General features: G+C 40.6%; 1 protein-coding gene across 2 annotated transcripts in view; it reads right to left on the reverse strand.

The window, feature by feature from the left end:
- The window catches only part of LOC126467465 (probable cleavage and polyadenylation specificity factor subunit 2), a 188,982-nt gene that overhangs the window by 156,749 nt on the left and 8,384 nt on the right, over positions 1–23,849 (reverse strand). For both annotated transcript variants that reach the window (XM_050096465.1, XM_050096464.1), the window contains exon 3: positions 20,278–20,437. In XM_050096465.1, the coding sequence (XP_049952422.1) occupies positions 20,278–20,437 (160 nt within the window). The remainder of the gene's footprint in view (positions 1–20,277; positions 20,438–23,849) is intronic.

Below are 23,849 nucleotides of genomic sequence, written 5' to 3' on the forward strand. Positions count from 1 at the left end.
GCCACAGGGTTGTCTACTTTGCTTTTGGCCACAGTCTGGCTGTGACTATTCATCCTGCTGCACAGCTGGTTGGTAGTCATACCAATATAAAAAGCTGGGCAATGATTGCAGCAGAGCTGGTAAATGACATGGCTGCTTTCACACGTGGTCCAGCCCCTGATGGCGTAGCATAAACCTGTGACAGGACTGGAATAGAAAGTGCTGGGTGGATGGATTGGGCAATTTTTGCATGTGGGTCTTCCACAGGGATATGATCCTTGTGGCAAAGGGTTGGCATAGGGAGTAGCATAGGAATGGACTAGGATGTTGTGGAATTTGCGTGGGCAATGGAACACCACTTTAAGGGGCGGGGGGAGTATATCTCAGGTAGGATGTCCCTCATTTCAGGGCACGATGATAAGTAATCAAAGCCCTGGCTAAGGATGTGGTTCAGTTGTTCCAATCTGGGGCGGTACTTGGTGATGAAGAGGACACTCATTTGTGGCTGGTTCTTGGGGGGTGGTGGAAGGATTGGGAATGTGAGGAGAAATGGTATGGGAGATCTCTTTGTGAATTAGGCCTGGGGGCTAGTGCCTGTCTGTGAAGACCTTGGTAAGACTCAACATACTGAGCATAGGAGCTTTTGTCACTGCAGATATGCCATCCCCGGATGGCCAGGCTATATGGGAAGGATCTTTTGGTGTGAAAGAGAGGATAGCTGTCAAAATGCACAGACTGTTTGTGCTTGGTGGGTTTAATGTGGACAGAGGTATGAATGGAGCCATCAGAGAGGGGGAGGTCAACATCTACAAAGGTGGCGTGCTGGGTTGAGGAGGACTACGTGAAACAGATGGGAGAGAAGATGTTGGAAGTTGTGAAAGAACGAAGATAGCGTGTCTTGGCCCTGAATCCAGATCATGAAGATATCATCAATGAACGTGAATTAATCTTTATTTACAACTGACTGTTTCGACTTTGTCACTATTTTCAAGTACCAGCAATTACAATTTTGATGAAATCAGGTATGGATACCAATGTCATTCTCGTTATAGTAGCTATCTTGTACTCTCACGTCCAGAGTGATGTGACATCAATATTGCATCGTTAGTGGATTGTTTTGTAACTGTCACTGCTTTAATAAGATCGTAAATGATGTCAAGATGTTTAAAATGTTAATTACGACGTAACAGCAGTTTGAAAATTCAACTCTTACGACACTATATGTTTACAGAGATTGTGCAGATGAACGGCTATATTATTTTATGAACTAAAATTTGTTATGATTAGCTTTAGTTGTTGCATATGTTACTTCCGATTTATCCATTTTCGTGTCCTAAAACTTCGATAAGTTTTTAAGGTAGTACTTGTGTCTCAATTCTGTATGTGTATTTAATATTTTTTGTGGGTATTTTCTCATGTACATATAAATGTGTAATTCCTCAACAACGTACATTGCAAAACCTTTTGGTATTCTGTGCAGAATCTGTAGTGCATTTTCGATAGTACCAGAAGAGTGATTTTGATTTTTCAAGTGTAGAAACAAGTTCGACTGATTATGGCCGTTCTCTCTAATGTGTTCTTCGTACCTCACATTAAAATTTCTTCCTGTTTGGCCAATGTAAAAGCTATTACAGCTGCCACATGTGATTTTATATATGCCTGGGTTATTATATTTCGATGTTCTAGTGGTGGTGGAATGTAATTTTATTGACAGGTTGTTATTGGTTCGAAAGGGAAGTGGAATATTTGTGGCTTTAAAAAGTGGATCAATTCTGTTGGAGATTCTACCAAGGTAGACTTCTTGTACGTATCTGATTTTCTGTGTCGGTGATGTTTCTTGAGTTAGGCATATACCTCTGTGATTTGTATTCTGCTTTGGTGTTTTAAATTTTTAATATAATTTTGTGATTATGTTGGGGTCAAAATCATTTGTATAGGCTATATAACGAATTGTGTTAAGTTCTTATTGAGTTACTGTTTTTTTTTTTTTTTTTTTTTTTTTTTTTTTTTTTTTTTAATGGGAGGTTATTTAATTTATTAGTCATTGAATGGAAAAATGCTAGTTTATGAGCCTTTGGATGACAGGAACTGGGATTTATAATATTTTCAGAAGTGGTATTCTTTCTGTAGACGTCATATGTGTGGCAATTATTATTTTTGCTAATTGTGAGGTCTAGATAGCTAATGGTATTGTCTTTCTCAGTTTCCACAGTGAATTTAATTTCAGGGTGCAGTTGGTTAAGTTTTTGGTGGCTATTTTCAATATCTGTGTGGCTGCCATCTACCGATATGAGGCTACCATCTACATACCTAAAATAGTATAGAATTTGGTTGAGAATAGGCCAATCTGAGTTAAAGAATTTGTCTTCCAAAGAATTTAGGAAAATATCAGCTAATGTACCTGCTACACTATTACCCAAGGCTACTCCATCTGCTTGGGTATAAATTTTGTTGTTAAATTCAAAATAATTTTGTGCTAATGCTATTTCCAAAAGATTTGTAATTTCAAGTGTTCCAGCCATGGATATTTTCCTACATTGTAACAGGTTGTATTTTATTATTTGGATTTTTTTTCTGTAGTGGCACATTGGTCTATAGATTAGTGACACAAAGTGAAATAAATTTACCATTATGTGGGATTTGTATGTATTTTATATCTCTTCCCAGAGTATGCAAATATTTGATTGTGTACTTTTTGTTGAAAGTATAAACTTTTGTTATTAGTGTGTTTAGTTTTTTGCTTATCAAATATGATAGGCTATTTATGCAATTAATACAGACCAAATCGGAACCATCAGTTTGTGTGTCTCTGGTTGCACTCATAATTTTGGTGTAGTTGGATTGATTATTGTGTATGTTCTGTGAGAATGGTATTATAGTTTTTAATGGCTTTGTTTATTTTAGTTGCAAACCTGTTGATGGGGTAGCTTGGCAATTCTGTAATATTGTTTGATTCAATGAATGACATGACCTTATCTATAGTCATTTTTGTTGAGTATGACCACACTATTCCCTTTATTAGCTTTTAATGTTGTACCACTTAATAGCAGTTTATCATTTATATTATACAGAATTTTCTGTTCTGTCTTGGGCTGGTATTTGTATGCATTTTGTCTGCTTAATTCACTGTCTATAATGTTTATTATATTAACCATAATTTCATTTTGTTTTCTGCATGAGAGATTAGCTACACCAATTGCAACTTAAGTGGTGGCTATCAAATGCTTTACAGAGTTTTTCCTCTAGTGTTGGGGCTATGTTGTATTTCAGACCTTTTGTAAGCAGATTTGTTTCATTACCTGTAAATTCTATATTTGTGAAATTTTCTAAACGTGGGTAAAACTGAAAATCAGTTCCTATTCATGTGTAGGTTGTCATATGTGATGCTGGATGAGTAAAAGTTTTGTGAGTTTCTTGTTATGGGTACATCAAATATTCCATATATATCTATCTACAAACTACGCAATATAATCAAAAGTTAATGTTGTTACGCTGTTACTTAACTTAAGATGTGCTACATAGAGTTCTTGATTAACTATTTCTTTTTTATGTAATTTGTCCCGTATTTCATGTCTTATCCACAATCTTGCTGTATAGATCTCGATTTGAGGTACAAGATCTGGTCTTGCAGTCACTTTTATGTAGGCTTACGTAGGAATGACATTACTTCGAAGACAATGCTCACTGTATTTGATGCCTTCAATTATCTTCACCAATTTGACTTTTAAGCGAATAAAACACAGAATGTTCCCCTTTAATTCATGAGACGATATCGTCAACAATTTTGCTTCTTTACAGCCAGCAGCAAATATTTGTCAGATAACGACGCGATTATTAGAGTACATACACCAAATAGTTGTTTATAATGAGTAATCTTTATTTACGACAGATTGTTTCAGCTCTATCGCCATCTTCAAGTACCAGCAATTACAATTTTGGTGAGAACATGTATGGATACCAATGTCATTCATATTGAAGTAACTGTCTTGCATTCATGTCTAGATTGATGTGACGTCCATATTGCCTCATTAGTGGACTGTTTAGTAACTGTCACTGCTTTCATAAGATTGTAAATGATGTTAAGATGTTGAATAAAAAATAAATAGCCCATCAATTTTGATAAGCAAAAAACTAAACACAATAATAACAAAACTTTATACTTTCAACAAAAAATACACAATCAAAAATTCACGTACTCTGGCAAGAGAGATAAAAGGCATACAACTCCCACCTAATGGTAAATTTATTTCACTTTGTGTCACTAATCTATACACCAATGTGCCAGTACAGAAAACAATCCAAGTAATAAAATATAACCTGTTACAATGTAGGAAAATATCTATGGCACCCTGAAATTAAATTCACTGTGGAAACTGAGAAAGACAATACCATTAACTATCTAGACCTCACAATTGGCAAAAATAATAATTGTCATACAATGGATATCTATAGAAAGAACATCACTTCTGACAATATTATAAATCCCAATTCCTGTCATCCAATGGCTCATAAACTAGCATTTTTCCATTCAATGACTAATAAATTAAATAACCTCCCATTAGAAAAACCAGAAATTCAAAAAGAACTTAACACACTTCATTATATAGCCTCTACAAATGATTTTGACCCCAACATAATCGCAAAATTATATTACAAATGTAAAACACAAAAGCAGAACACAATACATAACGGTATATGCCTAACTCGAGAAACATCACCTACACAGAAAATAAGATACGTACCAGCAGTCTACCTTGGTAGAATCTCCAACAGAATTAATGCACTTTTTAAAGCCACAAATATTCAACTAGCCTTTCGAACCAATAACAACCTGTCAATAAAATTACGTTCCGCCAACACTAGAACACCGAAATATGATGACCCAGGCATATATAAAATCACATGTGGCAGCTGTAATAGCTTTACATTGGCCAAACAGGAAGATATTTTAACATGAGGTATAAAGAACACATTAGAGAGAACAAACATAATTATTTGAGCTTCTTTCTACACTTGAAAAAACAAAATCACACTGCTGATACTATCAAAAATGCTCTGCAGATTCTGCACAGAATACCAAATGGGTTTGCAATGAACATTCTTGAGGAATTACAAATTTATATGTACATGAGAAAATATCCACAAAAAATACTAAATGAACACACAGAATTTAGACACAAGTACTACCTTAAAAACTTTAATGAACTTTTAGAACCCAAAAATGGATAAATCAAAAGTAAGATATGCAACAACCAAAGATAATCATAACAAATTTTAATTGATTAAATAATACCTCTGTTCATCTTCACAATCTTTGTAAACATATAGCGTCTTAAGAGTGGAACTGTCAAACTGCTGTCCCGTTATAATTAACATTTTATTTTCAACACCCTGACATCATTACGATCTTATTACAGCAGTGACAGTTACAAAACAGTTCACTAACTATGAAATATGGATGTTGCGCCAATCAAGACGTGAGTATATGACTGATACTTTAATATGAATGACACTGGCATCCACTCCTGTTCTCACCAAAATTGTAACTACTGGTATTTGAAAATGGCGATTAAGCCAAAACAGTCTGTCATAAACAAAGATTATTTATTATACGCAGCTATTTGGTGTATGTACTCTACGAACTTGAACCAGACTAGGAGTTTGGTGTTTTGGGAGGCTAGGAACGTCTCCTCTAGACGACCCATAAAAATGTTGGCATAGGAGGGTGCCATGTGGGTGCCCATGGCTGTGCCAGAGATTTGTTTATATATCCCCCCTTCAAATGAGAAGTAGTTGTAGGTTAGGATACAGTTAGTATAGTGTATGAAGAATGAGGCAGTGGGTTTCGAGTCTCAAGGGCACTGGGAAAGGCATTGTTCAGTAGTGGTAAAACCATGAGCATGAGGGATGTTGGTGTATAGGGAGCTGGCATCAACAGCGACAAGTAGGGATCCATACACCACTATCGCTTTCCCTTCCTTACCCCCTGCAGATTGCTGCTTGCATCCCATGTGATGATGTATTCTGGCCTGAGATGCTGGTTGCGTGTACGTGAGGGGTGTGTGTGTGTGTGTGTGTGTGTGTGTGTGTGTGTGTGTGTGTGTGTGTGTGTGTGTGTTTTTTTTTTTTTACTGACAAAGGCTGTGGCCGAAAGTTTTACGTGAACGTCATTTAATGGTACCTGTCTCGAACTTTGTGTGTCTTCTTTACTGTAAGTAACAATCTATCGTCTCCTTCACTGTTGATATTCTTACCTGGAGTTTCCATCGTTTGAGGAAATATATCCGTAGAACGAATCTATCAGAAGTAAGTATGAGAACAATCAGCAAAATGTCAAAGGGAAGGGCATAAATCCTTGCCAAAGTAGAAATCCTTGAGATTTTCTTGGTGCCAGGACACAATCTTTCTTCTCATGTATGGGCAACTATAGATTTCATTTTCACAAGAAAATCAAATGTAGTTTGTCTGTGGACTATCTATATTCATATTCTGCATATCACCACAAAAGTGCATGGCAAAGGTTAGGTTCCATTGCACCAGTTATCAAGGTTTCTTCCTGTTCCATTCACATACAGAGCACAGGAAGAATGAATGATCTCTACATGAGTGATACATAGTAGGTTGCAGTACATTCCTAGTTCTTGAAATTTTTTTAGTAGGCTTTCTCAGGATAGTTTATTTGTACCTTCAGGAGTCTGACGGTTCACTTTCTTCAACATTGCCGTAAGACTCTACCATGGGTCAAACAAACCTGTGGCCATTTGTGCTGCACTTCTCTGCATACACTCAATATCCCCTGTTAGTCTTATTTCCTTGGGCAATATTCCAGAATGAGTTGCATGAGTGTTTTGTATGAATTCTCATTTGTCGATTGATTGTACTTCCCCAGTATTCTACCAATGAACCAAAATAGCTACTGCTTTACCCACAATGTATATGATCATTCCATTTCATATCCCTACAGAGTGTTACAATCAGCTATTTGTATGAGTTGTGATTCACTGATATTATAGTCATATGATACTACGTTTTTTTTTAATTTTATAAGTGCACAATTTTTCATTCATTAACATTTAAAGCAAGTTGCCAATCTTTGCACCATTTTGAAATCTTATCAACTTATCAATATCTGACTAAATATTTATGCAGCTACTTTCAAACATTACTTACTTTTAGGTAACTGTATCATCTGCAAAAAGTCTGAGGTTACTATTAATATTTTCCACAAGGTCATTAATATACAACATGAACAGTAAGGGTCCCAACATACTTCCCTGAGGCACAACCAAGTTACTTCTACAACTGATGATTACTCTCAATCCAAGACAACATGCTGTATCCTTCCTATCAAAAAGTCCTCAATCCAGTCACAAATTTCACTTGATACCCCAAATGCTCGAACTTTTAGAAACACTGCATCTACCTGACTGCCTTGATACAAAGCTTTCAGTATGATACATGAAGAAAGTGCGAGTTGTGTTTTACTTGATCAATGTTTTCGGAATGCACGCTGGTTGACATGGTGAAGATCGTTCTGTTGAAGATACCTCATTATGTTTGAACTCAGATTATGTTCTGAGACTCTACAACAAATCGATGTCAAAGATACTGAACAGAAATTTTGTGGATCACTTCTACTACCATTCTTGTAGATGAGTTTTACCTGTGCTTTCTTCCCAACTGCTGGGCACAATTTTTTGTTCAAAGTATCTACGATACATTATAATTAGAAGAGAGGCTAACAATCTGATATAGATTCCATCAGCCCCTGGAGCTTTGTTCAACTTAAATTTTAGCTGTTTCTCAACTTCACTAACACTGATTTCACTCATCTTTTCAGTGACATAAGGATTTAATAGTGGCAACTTCTAGGTTTTACTTTGTGAAGGAACATTTGAAAACAGAATTAAGCATTTCAGCTTTTGCTTTGCCATCCTCAATTTCAGTTCCTGTCTCATTCACTAGGGACTGGACATTAACTCTGCTGCCACTAACAACCTTTACGTACAACCAGAACATAATATCAGGATTTTGCAAAAGATCATTTGACAATATTCTGCTATGGTAGTCACTAAAAGTTTCAAGTACTAACCTCTTGATAGCCAAACAAGTTTCATTTAGAATCTCTCTACCTATAGTCCTACGCTGTTTTACACCTATTATGTAGTAGTCTCTGTTTTTTTACAAGTTTCTTTACAGTGACTGTATACCATGGAGGGTCCCTCCCATTACGAATTGTCCTACTGGGTTCATATCCATTCAGTGCATGGTCAATTATTCTTTTAAAATTGAGCCATAGTTCCTCTATATGCTCCTACCCTGTGCTGAGAATTTCAAGTTCCTCATCAAGATATGATGCTACTGATTTTTATCTAGTTTCCTGAACATAACTACCTTTCTGCTTGTCTTTGTTGCCATACCAGTTTCAATGTGGACAGCCTCAAGGAGGTCACGTCTATTTGTTGCCATTAGATCCAATATATTTCCATCATGAGTGGGGTTCCAAACTATCTGTTCTGCATAGTTTTCAGAGAAAACGTTTAGTAATGTTTCACAGGATGTCTTATCACACTAACCATTAACTGCAATTTTCCCAACTAATAGTTGGATAAAATCTCCATCAATGATTACAGTATGATTGGGGAACTTACATATAAGTGAACTGAGGTTTTCGTTACATCAGGAGATGAGTCTGGCGGGTAATACAAGGATCCAATTACAATTTTATGCCCACTCCTGATACAGAGTCCTGCCCAAACAATCTTACATGTAGCTTTAATTTCTATCTCAGAGGATTTGAGTTTCTTGTCTACTGTGACAAATACATCACCTCAATTTCCCATTAGCCTATCATTTTGATATACACTTCAACTTTCTCCAAAAATCTCACTGCTATCAATTTCAGGTTTCAACCAGCTTTCTGTATCCAGTATTATGTGAACTTCACTGTTTTTCAAGAGTGATTCGAACTCTGGCACTTTGTTGTGAATGCTTACACAGTTAACAACAAGGATTTTAATACTCTCACCCGTGGGAGGCATTTCTTTCAATCTTACCTTGGTATTTCTGGGTTTCCTACAGCTACTGATATCTGGATTGGATGGAGAGTCGCCTAATCTACAGAACCCCTGTGTCACCTCACACACAATCATCTATCTGGGTAGCAGCCTCTGGTTTTTAGTGCACATATGAGCCATTTAGGGGCATCTTACAGTTCTCAACCCTATGGCACAAGACCAGGAAGTCGCAGCCTAGTTTGTCACAGAACTTCCGAAGTCTCTGGTTCAGTCCTTCCACTCGACTCAGAACCAAGGAGCCACAATCAGATCTGGGGAAAATGCTACAAATTATAAGCTTTGTTGAAACTTTGCATACAAGGCTGGTCTTCTCAACCTTCTCTGCCAGTCATTGGAATGATTCAAGTATGACCTCACAGCCCAGACAACAGGTATGATTTGTTCCAACGTGTGCCACAGTCTTCAGTTGCTTGCAACCTGTTCCCTCAATATGTAACATATAAACATTAAACTAAATATGTGAAAACATAGGAATAAAGTAAATATGGTAGATGTGTTTGCGTGGTACAGTGATATGGGAGGAGTAATTCATATTGGTTTTGGAGTAAAACTGAAACTTGGGCAGCTGTTTTGTATTCTGAGATGTTAACAAATGTCTTCCATAACAAACTTGAAATCCACAGATATAAAGGTTTATGTGCAATGAAATTAGATTCTTTTCCACGTCAAACAACAGTGCTACTGAGGGAACATATAGATAGTACTCATCCACAATCTGTTTTGCCAAACATAAAATCTATGCAATTTTTCTGTCAGATTACCTGAAATATCTTTATATTAGAGATGTGCCATGTGATTTCAGTCAACAACTAATTCAATCAAACCTTACATTGAAAAAGTCTTCCTTATGTACAGCAGGCAGCTGAGAAGAAAGCCAGTGAGGCATGAGGTGGGGGTCGAGAAACAGTCCTTCCCCTCTCTCCTTCCTGCACGGTGGCTGTCCACCATTTGTCGTATTAGCCATCCAAAAAATCTTACCTCAGCAGTAGACTACTCTCAGCTTTGCTGTGTTTCACTGTTAACCATATGTGGTAACCGATTTCCTTTATTTCTTACGAACAGCACCAGTGAGAAGGGAAGGGGTGGGGAATGGTAAAGTGCTGCTTGTGGGATATATCCCCACACAACCCCTGCTCCCATCCCTTGCCTCATGACTCATATCCTTGAAACAGACCTATCTGCAATACCTGTCCCATACATCCTCCAGCACCATCTACTCCAGTCCATTCACAAGCATAATCTATCCCTGTGAAACCAGTGATGTGATCTACATGCTAAGCTGCAACCACAGTGCCGCATCCTACGTGGGCACGACAACAACAAGGTAGCCGTCTATGTGGAGGTCCAACAACAAACTGTGGCCAAGTAACAGCTGGACCACTCAGTTGCTGAGCACGTTGTCCAACATGACATTCTTCATTTCAATGACTGCTTCACAGCCTGTGCCATCTGGATCCCTCCCCTCTGAATTGTGCAGGAGAGAAATTGGCCTACAGTATATCCTATGTTGCCGTAACCCTCCTGGCCTCAATCTCCTTTGTCAGTGTCCTTTACCTACCTATCCCCTTCTGTTCCCATGAAAGCATTACACAGCCCTCTATTCACTAATGCACCCATAGTCTTTTCACTTCTCTCCTTTTCCACTCCCCCCCCCCCCCCCCCCCCACCCGCTCTCTGTTTAACCTCCCTACAGCAGCTGGCTGCCCTACCCTCTCCCCACTTCACCACTGTATGCTCCCACAAGTAGCAGTTTACCGTCCCCCGCCCCTACCCTGCTATCCCTTCCGCTCCCTGCTTCAGCCTCCTCCCCACCCCAACCACTTAATTTGTTTCTCCCATCATGTGCTGCTGCTTGCAGTCTGGTCATGGCAGCCAGAGACTGTGGCCATGTGAGTCTGAATTGCGTACGAGCCTGCGTGTGTGCGCGTGCGCGTTTTTGTCTGTTCTGATGCAGACCTGAGTCTTTCTGTTTTTTATGTCACTCAAACCTCCTCAAGACAGTCAGTTACCAAGCCTATATAACTACATTCATGAAAGTGTTTTTACAGCGATGTGCAGTTTACTATGTTTGAATGTATTTATGCATGCTGAGTTTCAAATTGTAAAAGGTACTACATTCATGCAAGAGGTTACATAGAAGCATAAAGGAGACATTTTACTGCTGTTGAAATACAACAGTATGTAATATGTTAAAGAAAATTCTAGGTGAGATGCCTATTTACGGGGGCTATGTAATTACACTCCTGGAAATTGAAATAAGAACACCGTGAATTCATTGTCCCAGGAAGGGGAAACTTTATTGACACATTCCTTGGGTCAGATACATCACATGATCACACTGACAGGACCACAGGCACATAGACACAGGCAACAGAACATGCACAATGTCGGCACTAGTACAGTGTATATCCACCTTTCGCAGCAATGCAGGCTGCTATTCTCCCATGGAGACGATCGTAGAGATGCTGGATGTAGTCCTGTGGAACGGCTTGCCATGCCATTTCCACCTGGCGCCTCAGTTGGACCAGCGTTCGTTCTGGACGTGCAGACCGCGTGAGACGACGCTTCATCCAGTCCCAAACATGCTCAATGGAGGACAGATCCGGAGATCTTGCTGGCCAGGGTAGTTGACTTACACCTTCTAGAGCACGTTGGGTGGCACGGGATACATGCGGACGTGCATTGTCCTGTTGGAACAGCAAGTTCCCTTGCCGGTCTAGGAATGGTAGAACGATGGGTTCGATGACGGTTTGGATGTACCGTGCACTATTCAGTGTCCCCTCGACGATCACCAGTGGTGTACGGCCAGTGTAGGAGATCGCTCCCCACACCATGATGCCGGGTGTTGGCCCTGTGTGCCTCGGTCGTATGCAGTCCTGATTGTGGCACTCACCTGCACGGCGCCAAAAACGCATACGACCATCATTGGCACCAAGGCAGAAGCGACTCTCATCGCTGAAGACGACACGTCTCCATTCGTCCCTCCATTCACGCCTGTCGCGACACCACTGGAGGCGGGCTGCACGATGTTGGGGCATGAGTGGAAGACGGCCTAACGGTGTGCGGGACCGTAGCCCAGCTTCATGGAGACGGTTGCGAATGGTCCTCGCCGATGCCCCAGGAGCAACAGTGTCCCTAATTTGCTGGGAAGTGGCGGTGCGGTCCCCTACGGCACTGCGTAGGATCCTACGGTCTTGGCGTGCATCCGTGCGTCGCTGCGGTCCGGTCCCAGGTCGACGGGCACGTGCACCTTCCGCCGACCACTGGCGACAACATCGATGTACTGTGGAGACCTCACGCCCCACGTGTTGAGCAATTCGGCGGTACGTCCACCCGGCCTCCCGCATGCCCACTATACGCCCTCGCTCAAAGTCCGTCAACTGCACATACGGTTCACGTCCACGCTGTCGCGGCATGCTACCAGTGTTAAAGACTGCGATGGAGCTCCGTATGCCACGGCAAACTGGCTGACACTGACGGTGGCCGTGCACAAATGCTGCGCAGCTAGCGCCATTCGACGGCCAACACCGCGGTTCCTGGTGTGTCCGCTGTGCCGTGCGTGTGATCATTGCTTGTACAGCCCTCTCGCAGTGTCCGGAGCAAGTATGGTGGGTCTGACACACCGGTGTCAATGTGTTCTTTTTTCCATTTCCAGGAGTGTATATCATGGAAACTTAGCATGTTTAATTTAGTCTGGTACAGAAGCATTGATGTTATGCAGACAGTGCAACATGTTGATCACTTTGCAACGTGTGAAGGATGGGATAACTAGGCTAAAGAAGGGAAGTGGTATTTTGTTAACATTAAATATAAAAGTAAAGGAGGTCAGCGCATGAAAAAAAAGTGGGTATATAGTTTCTTAATGCCTTCTAGGTCAACACACCTCTATCCTTACAAGAAAGTTGATACAACTGCCAAGAGGGCGTATTAAAGACAGATGCTCTACATGATGAGTAATAACTGTGAATAAAAACAATACAGGACAAACTGTACATAAAAGGTGTGGAAAAGCAGAAATGAAAGTGAAATAGAATCATGTAATTATAAGAAGTTCACAAATTCAGCAGCAGACAAGAATTAGGATGACCGTACTCTGTCGAAGGGGGGTGGAGTTATTGTGGCATTGGCTCGAGTGGCTTTGGCAAGTGGGCTACCAGTTAATAAATTTCAGTGGCAGGTCCTGTAATACGGCTACTTCAGCATCCTGCACTCAGCAAGCTGTCCTGCAACAGGCCATGTTGTTTAGCACCGACATGTGATGCACTACTTTTGAGGCATACATGGCAAGAAATAGTGCATTTCATCACAACAACCCCAACTGGAAAAGTATATCCGGGCCTCCAACCCAGCAGAAGATCACTTAACATTGCCTCATTGCTGAACGTTGAGCTTGTCCTGTCTTGATGTCAGACTGGGCTGCTCATATGACTACTGCTGGCACCATACTGTGCTTCAACCTTAATCCTGACTTCAACTCTGGCCTCAGCACTGATACACCTTCTGCATTACTTGGCAGCCTCCAGACTCCACAATCAGCTACTAGATGCAGTCACACACCTGCTAGTGTCATCTAGCCTTATGCCTTTTGGCGCTGAACTGGGGCTACCCTTGTGGGCCGTTCAGTGAGCACCAGTGTCTAGCATTCCATGTCGGGAGTTCCGGGTTCGATCTGGGCCATGCCGAGCCCAGCTAGTCACTTCCAGGCTGTCGAGAACACTTGCTGCCGGCTACCCCTCAAGCATGGGGCTGTGATGACACCATGTATCTCAACAAGGTCACCCAGCAGGCTGCTGCTAGCACTGCAATCTACACATACTGTCACCTCATAGGTTTCCGGCCTTGGGCTTTGGCCGACTTAGCAGTAGAGAATAAGCTGCCAATAAAAGCTGTTTGTCTTCTGAGAGGATTCTCTGGCTTCGCTGTTGCCATGACATGGTATTACTCATTGCCTGAGGCCACCCATACTTGACATCCTGACAACCAACAGACATCCTGCTACTCTTGGGTGATTACATAGGGCACTGACCATTACAATATCATCCGCCCCCGGTAGCTGAGAGGTCAGCGCGACAGAATGTCAATCCAAAGGGCCCAGATTCGATTCCCGGCTGGGTCGGAGATTTTCTCCACTGAGGGACTGGGTGTTATGCTGTCCTAATCATCATCATTTCATCCCCATCGACGCGCAAGTCGCCGAAGTGGCGTCAAATCGAAAGACTTGCACCAGGCGACGGTCTACCCGATGGGAGGCCTTCGTCACTGGACATTATTATTATTATTATTATTATTATTATTACAATAACGAATCATTCCACCAACTCAACAAGTCCACCTTCGGTAGTAACCATATCCTGTTTCCTACCTTACTACATGTACTACAGTACAGCAACCTGTTTGAAAACCATACAGCCTACTCTCTCTTCTCTTCTCTTCTCTTCTCTCCCTCTCTCTAACTTCACTTCTTATCATATGATTGCTCGGTTTTGTGAAGGTCATCTTAAAGCTAAATCAGAGTTTACTCTTAGTCTCTAGGCAAAATAACCTCTTGGCATGTCATCTAAAAACACATTGTGCCAATGGCATTGAAAAGTATGTTCCAATACCCTTATATGGATGCATATGGATGCATATATTGACCATCTTTTTTATTTTACTTAATATGGGTCTGCGGTCTTATACCTTGCATTTGAATTTTCCTATCATTTCTCCTTTTTTATTCTACAGCGGTATTTAAATTTCTCTTTGTTTATCAAATAAATTTACAACTGAATCTTGTTTTCCTCCTCCCATCAGTAATTTTTTTCCTTAAAGCTAATGTTAATTAGGGCTGTATAATATTATAACAAAATCTCAAATTTCAGATAAATCGGCAACAAAGATCATCCTATTTAGTTCAAAACTGTCCACAAAATTTATTTGTATATTTCTCCCACCAGCTAAGCAGCAGTTGTGTACTAAACTTAAACAGTTTGTCCCAAATAGAATGTTCACAGACAACTGGTGAAAGAGCTGTATTAAGGGGAGCCGGAGGTGGTCAAATCAAAAAAAATTACGTTTTTTTTTTTCCTACCGAAAATTAATTGGAACATTCCTCTTTAATGTAAACTTTGAATTATTGTTCTACTCGCCCTAGAAGTGGAGTTATTACCATTTTCCCCCACGCCTGCAGAGGAAATGGGCAGCCGCTGAATGCATCTAACACCCTCTCGTAACTTCCTGACGAACTGCTTGGGATTTTCTCGGCCTGTTATGCATACAGCGTCTTATGTTACGCATACAGCGAGTGTGCAAGGGTTGGCTACATTGTTTTCTGTGACAAATGAAGCGCTAAGAGCACGGAACATCGTCTCTTTGCTGTTTACCGTTTCGAATTAGTTCAGTGTTGCGCCTGTTGTTGGTAGTATTATACTTCTTGTGTACAGCGTTGTTCTGGTTACGATGCCACGTTTTAGTAACCATGTGTATAAGAAGAGGAAGAACGTAGGGAAAAGAAAATTAACACTAATACCAAGTTGCGATACTACAATTACTGAAACAGTGCGTTCTTCTGCTAAGCAACACATGGCCGGCCATAGCCCTGTGACATCTTCTAGCAAGAAGCTGACTGGTGGAAGTGACAGATTTCGTGAATATGTTTTTGACAGTGATGATATTAACAAAGTACTGAATATTGGATTATTATCTTCTGTGCTGAAAGAAAGTGTTCTGTGCAAAATGTGTTCAAGTGTAGGTGTGGGACTAGAAATAACAAAGCACTTTGGTTTAGCTTGTGAGATGAAGATAATCTGTGCATATTGCAAGTATCAAGTGACTTTCTACAATTCACATGCCAGTCTCTTTGGTGAAAATGGACGATCTAGAGTGTTTGATGTGAATGTTCGACTTGTGTATGGTCTTCGATCCATTGGAAAAGGGTCTGCTGCTGGTAAACTGTTTTGTGGTATTATGAACTTGCCATCGCCTCCAAGCAAATTTGGGTACTACTGTGAACTGGTAGGATCCTCTGTTGAAGATGTGGCTTTGAAAACCATGAAGGAAGCAGTGCAGGAATCTGTAGAAATGAACGGTGGTTCTAGCGATTTGGTAGTGGCATTAGATGGATCCTGGCAAAAGAGGAGTCATAAATCCCTGAATGGGGTTGTACCTGCTACTTGTGGTGATAGTGCAAAAGTGATAGATGTTGCAATATTATCAAAACATTGCAGGTGCAAAAATAAAATCAAAGGATAGCACAGTGGAACCTGTGAGGCAAATTTTAGTGGATCAAGTGGAGCAATGGAAGTGGATGGAGTGAAACAAATTTTTGAACGTTCAGTTCCCAGATACAACGTTAGGTACAAATACTACCTTGGGGATGGTGACTCCAAAGGTTTCAAGACTATAGAGGAACTGAAACCATATGGAAATGAATTTGTAGTTGAAAAGTTGGAATGCATTGGGCATGTGCAAAAGCGTAAGGGTGCAAGGCTTCGGAGGCTCAAACAAACTTTGGGTTCAAGTAAGCTCAGTGATGGAAAGACAATAGGAGGGAGAGGCAGGCTTACTGATGAGGTGATTGAACGTCTACAGAGATACTATGGGTATGCTATAAGGCAAAATACTAGTAATGTTAGTGACATGCGAAAAGCAGTGTGGGCATTGTTCCTTCATACTGCCTTTTCCAATGAATACCCTCAACACAGCCTGTGCCCAAAAGATTCCTGGTGCAAATATAATGCAAAAAAGGACTATGATCACAAACATGGTTTGCCAGCAGCTGTGATAAATGCAATAAAACCAATTTTTCATGACTTAGCACAGCCAGAATTGTTACACAAATGTCTACACGGAAAGATGCAGAATCCTAATGAGAGCGTAAACAATTTGATTTGGATAGTGATTCCTAAAAGGGTGTTTGTAAGCATAAAAACACTGCACTTTGGCATTTATGATGCAATAGCAACCTACAACCAAGGGAACAGTGTGAAGTGTGAAGTTCTGAAGGCACTAGGATTTACAGCTGGGGTGAACACTGTACGAGCACTAAGAAATATTGACAGAGAAAGGATAAGAGGAGCAGAAAGAAGAGAAAGGCATATGAAGTATGATGGAACAACAGGCCAGAAAAGAAGACAGAAGAGGAAAATTTTGGAGGATGAAGAAGAAGACCCTGATAATCCATCCTATAGTGCAGGAATGTATTGAGAAACTTTGATAGCCATTTCCCGTAAATTAGAATTTTTCGAATATAAGGAACATTTTCTCAAAATCCACTCAAGCTAGAGAGATGAAATTTTTATACAGCACTCCTAGTGGTCAAACTTACATTGTAACACAGCCATTTGGCAATATGTTCAGTAGTTTCATTTCAGTTTAATTATAAAGCAATTATTTGTAATAAAATTTGGGTCATTAATAAAAAAAATAATTGGAAGGAAACTAGAAAAGATACTACAAAATCCCTCTGTCATAACTGCAATACTAAACCACTCTATATGTAAAAAAAATTCAAATTTTTCTATTTGGTAGTTTATTCATAAATGTTCCTCAAGCTTAGTGATTTTAACATGGGCAGCATAGGCACCTCCGGCTCCCCTTAAGAGATGACTCAGTTTTTTCCTGAACCTTTCATTCAATTAATTTAATTACCCACTTTCCTCTAATGTTGTTAAAGTGGAATATGGTATTTCTACTATATCTTAATCTGTACACTTTCCTGAAATATTAAGTTTGACACCAAGTCACCAATACTTTTGTAAAACATTCCATTAAAAAGCAACCCAGTTCTCACTCAACATACAATGTTTCATTAAAAATTGTTCTTGAATAAGTACGGCTCTTCTTACTCAGTCTGGCTGCGCACCATGCAGGGTGCACTGTGATATTGCAACTCGGTGGTGTAGTGAAGCCATTGAGCAACTGCCTCTCGCAGTGTCAACTATTACACAATTGTCGTACGCTCATTGTGTTCAGTCACCACCAATTAATACTACAGTCCATTAATTTCCCATCATGCAGTCTTAAAAACCTTCTTCCTAAGTCGTTACACCATGGCTATTAATTTATCATCAGAAAAACAATTATTCTTAACTGTTCTTAACTAATATACAAAGAGCACTAGTATTTGTAGCTCATACATACCAAAGTGAGGAAAGTCACAGGATAGTAATAGGCACATGTACAGTGGGCAGCAGTAACACAGACACAAGGAATAAAAGGCAGTGCATTGGTGAAGCTGTTATTTGTGCTTAGATGATTAATGTGAAAAGTTTTCTGGCGTGATTATGGCTGCCAACGGGAATTAACAGACTCTGAATGTGGAATGGTAGACAGAGCTAGACGCATGGGACATTCCATTTCGGAAATCATTAGGGAATTGAATATTCTGAGATCAACAGTGTCAAGAGTGTGCCAAGAATACCAAATTTCAGACATTGGGCAATGCAGTGGCCGTCACTTAATGACCAGAAACAGAGGCATTTGTGTTCAAGTTGTCAGTGTTAACAGACAAGCAAGACTGCGAGACATAACCCCGGAAATCAATGTGGGATTGCAGAACATATCTGTTAGGACTGCGCAGTGAAATCTGGCGTTAACAGACTATGGCAGTATACGACCGACACTAGTGCCTTTGGAAAACCGTGGCCTAATTCGATGAGCCCGATTTCAGTTGGTAAGAGCTGATGGTAGGGTTCAAGTATGATGCAGACCTCATGAAACTCTGGATCCAAGCCGTCAACAAGGCACTGTGCAAGCTGGTGGTGACTCCACATTGATGTGGGCTTTGTTTACATTACATGGAACCGATCACTGATTGGATATAGTTCTGTTTGGCTACTTCGACACCATTTGCAGCCCTTTATGAACTCAATGTTCCAAACAAAGATGGAATTTTTATGGACGACAATGTGCCATTACAAAGGGCCACAATTGCCCATGATTGGTCTGAAGAACATTCTCGATAATTCAAGCGAATGATTTGGCCACCCAGGTTGCTCAACACAAATCTCACTGAATATTTATGGGACATAATCGAGAGGTTATTTGTGCACAAAATCCTGCACTAGCAACACTTTTATAATCATGGATAATCCTGCACTGGCAACACTTACAATCATGGATAGCTACAGAGGCAGCATGGCTCAATTTGTCTGCAGGGGACTTCCAATGACTTGTTGAGTCCATTGCTACATCAAGTTGCTGGACTACGTCAGGCAAAAGGAGGTCCAGAACAATATTAGGAGGTATCCCATGACTTCCTCAGTGTATTGCGCATAACACAATGAAAATACATGATCAATTGCTACTCACCATATAGAGGAGACACTGAGTCACAAACAGGCACAACGAAAAGACTCTGGACATCAATCTTCTATCAACATCAACATCCAACATGAAGTCTCTACATAGAATGAACAAATCCGAATGTAACATTTCATTGGTCTGAATAAATGTCACAACTATCATCAAAATTACGTATTCTCTGAGGACTTGACACTTCTCCAAAGTAGGTCGGCGATATTCTAAACTTCTATAGTCATGTTTGCTAAGGTACTCTCTCTTGTGAAGTTATTGTCATCACAATCCCATCTTGCAGCTACGTATCATTCACCAATTTCCACAAGCATATAAAATAGCAATAACTTATTTTATGGTTTTCATCCGCAAGTAAGTCATCAGTAAGAATATGTAATGGTACACTTCACTCCTTTGGAGTGGTATGTAATGTCACAATACATAGTGGAAACTGTAGGAGAAATTTAATGCTCTTTCTATGTGTATTCAACCAGCTCAAATCATATCATATGACAACCACTACTAAATCTCAGTTAACATTGTACTCACACTAGAGAACTGCATCTACATACTTTTCTCACAAAAATGGTACAATGTATACTACTACTAATTGCTTTACAACAGAGTGTGAATTCTGTACAACACTTAGCAATTTCTCCCTCTCCAGCCATTTCTCACTCCCCCTCCCAATTATTTTTTTCTCCATAGGGTTTTGTGTAAATTACATGCTTAATGTGTTGGGCTACGTGATTAGTGACTTTCTTACCTAATAATCAGTTCACTGCTGGTTCATAAGGCATGCTGCTCAATTCAGTTTAATCAATCCAGCTGTCTTTTTTTCAGGTTGTGCCAGATTGATATGAAAGAGGTTACGTCACAGTATGTCATAAGATGGGGTGCCATTCTACAAAAAACAACTACAAGAGGTGCTGAAAAAAGTAATTACCTGATACAAATCATACATAAACATCTGTCCCATTTTGTAGACTGGAATTGTAGCATAAATTGGACAGTTGAGGCCACATTTGCCAACAAGGTATGGCAGTGCTCCTAAATGTAGTGGATCTGGATATGAGAGAAGCACTGCATCGATCTGGTGAACATACCTGCAGAAAAATACAATAAAATGTAAACTGTCATTGAATTTTCTTAATCACAGTTATCTGTTGAAGACACCAATAACTAAAAAGAACAAAGACGGAAAAGGCTGAATTACTTACATCTCATTTTTATTACTGTTATCTTTTAATAAAAGAGTAATAATAGTAAGTAGCAAATACAATTGCAATAAACAGAATTTATAACGAAAATACATACGCAATAAACAAACATAATCCTTCTTTTTTGTTGCACATTATATATGCAGGAACCAAAAATAATAGAGAGCAATGATGCACAGAATGAGAATACCATCACTAATAGATCAAGAGAGCTCAGTCTGGACCCGGATGAAGGATTGTAAGCAATTTGCAACACGTAAATACTTTTGGAACTACAGAGCAAAACTACCAACTGATGAAGGAGCATAGCCCTCAAAATGAATACTGACTGACTGACTGAAAAATTAAAGTTTTGTGACTGGTTAGGAGTAGGGATGGACGAGGATATTGTATAGATTAGATGGGCAGTGGCGTACCACTGTGAGCGGGGTGCAACTGTTAGTGGGTAAGACATTCCTCATTTCGGGGCATGACAAGAATATCCAGCACCTGATATGTGATGCTTATGACCAGACTTGACTAGGTGGTAATGGGAGGATGTATGGGACAGGTATTGCCTCTACACTGTATGATCAAAAGTATCCGGACACCTGGCTTAAATTGACTTACAAGTTTGTGGCGCCCTTCATCAGTAGTGCTGGATTTCAATATGGTGTTGACTCACCCTTAGCCTTGATGATAGCTTCCATTCTCACAGGCATACACTCAGTCAGGTGCTGGAAGGTTTCTTGGAGAATGGCAGCCCATTCTTCACAGAGTGCTGCACTGAGGAGAGGTATCAATGTCGGTCGGTGAGGCCTGGCATGAAGTCGGCATTCCAAAACATCCCAAAGGTGTTCTATAGGATTCAGGTCAGGACTGTGTGCAGGCCAGTCCATTACAGGGATGTTATTGTCATGTAACCACTCCACCACAGGCCATGCTTTATGAACAGGTGCTTGATCGTGTTGAAAGATGCAATCACCATCCCCGAATTTCTCTTCAACAGTGGGGAGCAAGAAGGTGCTTAAAACATCAATGTAGGCCTGTACTGTAATAGTGCCACACAAAACAACAAGGAGTGCAAGCCCCCTCCATGAAAAACATGACTACACCGTAATACCACTGCCTCCAAATTTTACTGTTGGCACTACACACGCTGGCAGATGTTCACTGGGCATTTGTCATACCCACACCCTTCCATCAGATCTCCACATTGTGTACCATGATTTGTCACTCCACACAATTTTTTTCCATTGTTCAATCGTCCAATGTTTACGCTCCTTACATCAAGCGAGGCGTCGTTTGACATTTACCGTCACTCCACACAACTTTTTTCCATTGTTCAATAGTCCAACGTTTATGCTCCTTACATCAAGCGAGGCGTCGTTTGACATTTACCGGCATGCTGTGTGGCTTATGAGTAGCCAGTCGGCCATGAAATCCAAGTTTTCTCACCTCCCACCTGTCATAGTACTTGCAGTGGATCCTGATGCAGTTTGGAATTCTTGTGTGATGGTCTGGATAGATGTCTGCCTATTACATATTACGACCCTCTTCAACTGTCGGCCTGTACGCTTTTGTGCTGTATGTGTCCCTTCACATTTCCAATTCAGTACATCGGAAACAGTGGACCTAGGGATGTTTAGCCATGTGGAAATCTCGTGTACAGATGTATGACACAAGTGACACCCAATCACCTGACAACGTTCGAAGTCCGTGAGATCCGTGGAGTGCCCTGTTCTGCTCTCTCACAATGTCTAATGACTACTGAGGCTGCCGATATGGAATACCTGGCAGTAGGTGGCAGCACAATGCATCTAATATGAAAAACCTATGTTTATGGGGGTCTCCGAATACTTTTGATCACATAGTGTAAGTGATCATGGAATAGAAAACGCTATTGAATCCGCTCAACAGAGGAAAACTTGCTGGACATGACAGGATACCAATACAATTACATATAGAGTATGCAAAAGAACTCATTCCTCTTCCAGCAGCAGCGTATTGGAGGTTGCTGGAGGAGTGAAGCATATCTAAATATTGGAAAAACATACAGATCATACCAGTTTTCAAGAAGGGTAGTCAAACAGAAGCCGAAAGTTATAGGCCCATATCTCTGACATTCGTCTGTTGAAGCATTTTAGATTAAAGATCACGTACAGTGTTCTGCAGCTCTTCCACTGCATGCTGCTGTTGACAATTTGTTCTCGTTGTTCATAACCAATCAGGTGATAGTACACTGTAGCCATTGAGAATCGCTGAATTTAATGACTTGTTGTAGCAGAAGGTACAAACTGATCACTTTTGTTTTTGACATGGAGAGCACGAGATTGACGATTACTGATCTGACCTTTACAGCTTGTAAGGTTGGTTTCTGGTTTTTGCACTTATTTCTTGTAGTGTACAGTGATCAGCCAGAACATTATGATCACCTATCTAATAGTCAGTACGTCCACTTTTGGCACGAATAACAGCGGCAATGTGTTGTGGCATGGAAGCAATGAGGCCAATGAGGCCTTGGTAAGTCACTGGAGGGAGTTTGCACCTAATTCCTGTAAATTCTGAGGAGGGGGGTGGAGGGTGGCATGAGCTCTGACACCACAGTCAATCACATTCTAGATGTGCTGGATTTAGTTCAGATGTGGACAGTTGGGAGGCCAGCACATCAACTGGAACTTGCTACTGTGTTCCTCGAATCACTCCATCACACTCCTGGCCTTGTGACATGGAGCATTATTTTGCTGAAAAACTCCACTGTCATCGGGAAACATCATTGTCATGAAGGGGCGTATATGACGTTTTGATTCCGACGCCAGCGGCCGCCACTTTGAATTCCCGCTGAGTGGTGCTTCTGGCAGCTGCAATGACTGAGAGGGTGCCCTGGGATCACTCTCATCCATGCTGCTGGCATTGTGCAGGCAGAATGTTCCAGAGTTGGACGACAAAAACTTCTCACTGTGATAAGAGTCGGCAAATGAAGAGTGGCTGCAGTCTTTGCCTTGATGATCCGTTGGACTGGTTGAGCCACACTATTGGTCAACCAAAGGTTCCAAGCCGTTGTTGGATCTAGTGGGCATGAAGAATTTTGTGAAGGGGCTCGCTGGAACTGCTGCATAACACAATTTGCCGAACTGTAGACTGTTAAACAGCCACATTTAAAAAAAAAGTGATGTTGATCGAGATGGCCATTTGCAACTTTTAGTCTATGTGGATTTGTGTGGCTGTTAAGCCTGTAAAAGAGCATTTATTGCTCACACAACTGAGTGACTTGGTCGTACTGAAGTACATTACTGGTGCGCACAGTGGTTATTGTATT

Source organism: Schistocerca serialis, chromosome 1 (genome assembly GCF_023864345.2).
Source record: "Schistocerca serialis cubense isolate TAMUIC-IGC-003099 chromosome 1, iqSchSeri2.2, whole genome shotgun sequence".
NCBI classification, from domain to species: Eukaryota; Metazoa; Arthropoda; class Insecta; order Orthoptera; family Acrididae; genus Schistocerca; species Schistocerca serialis.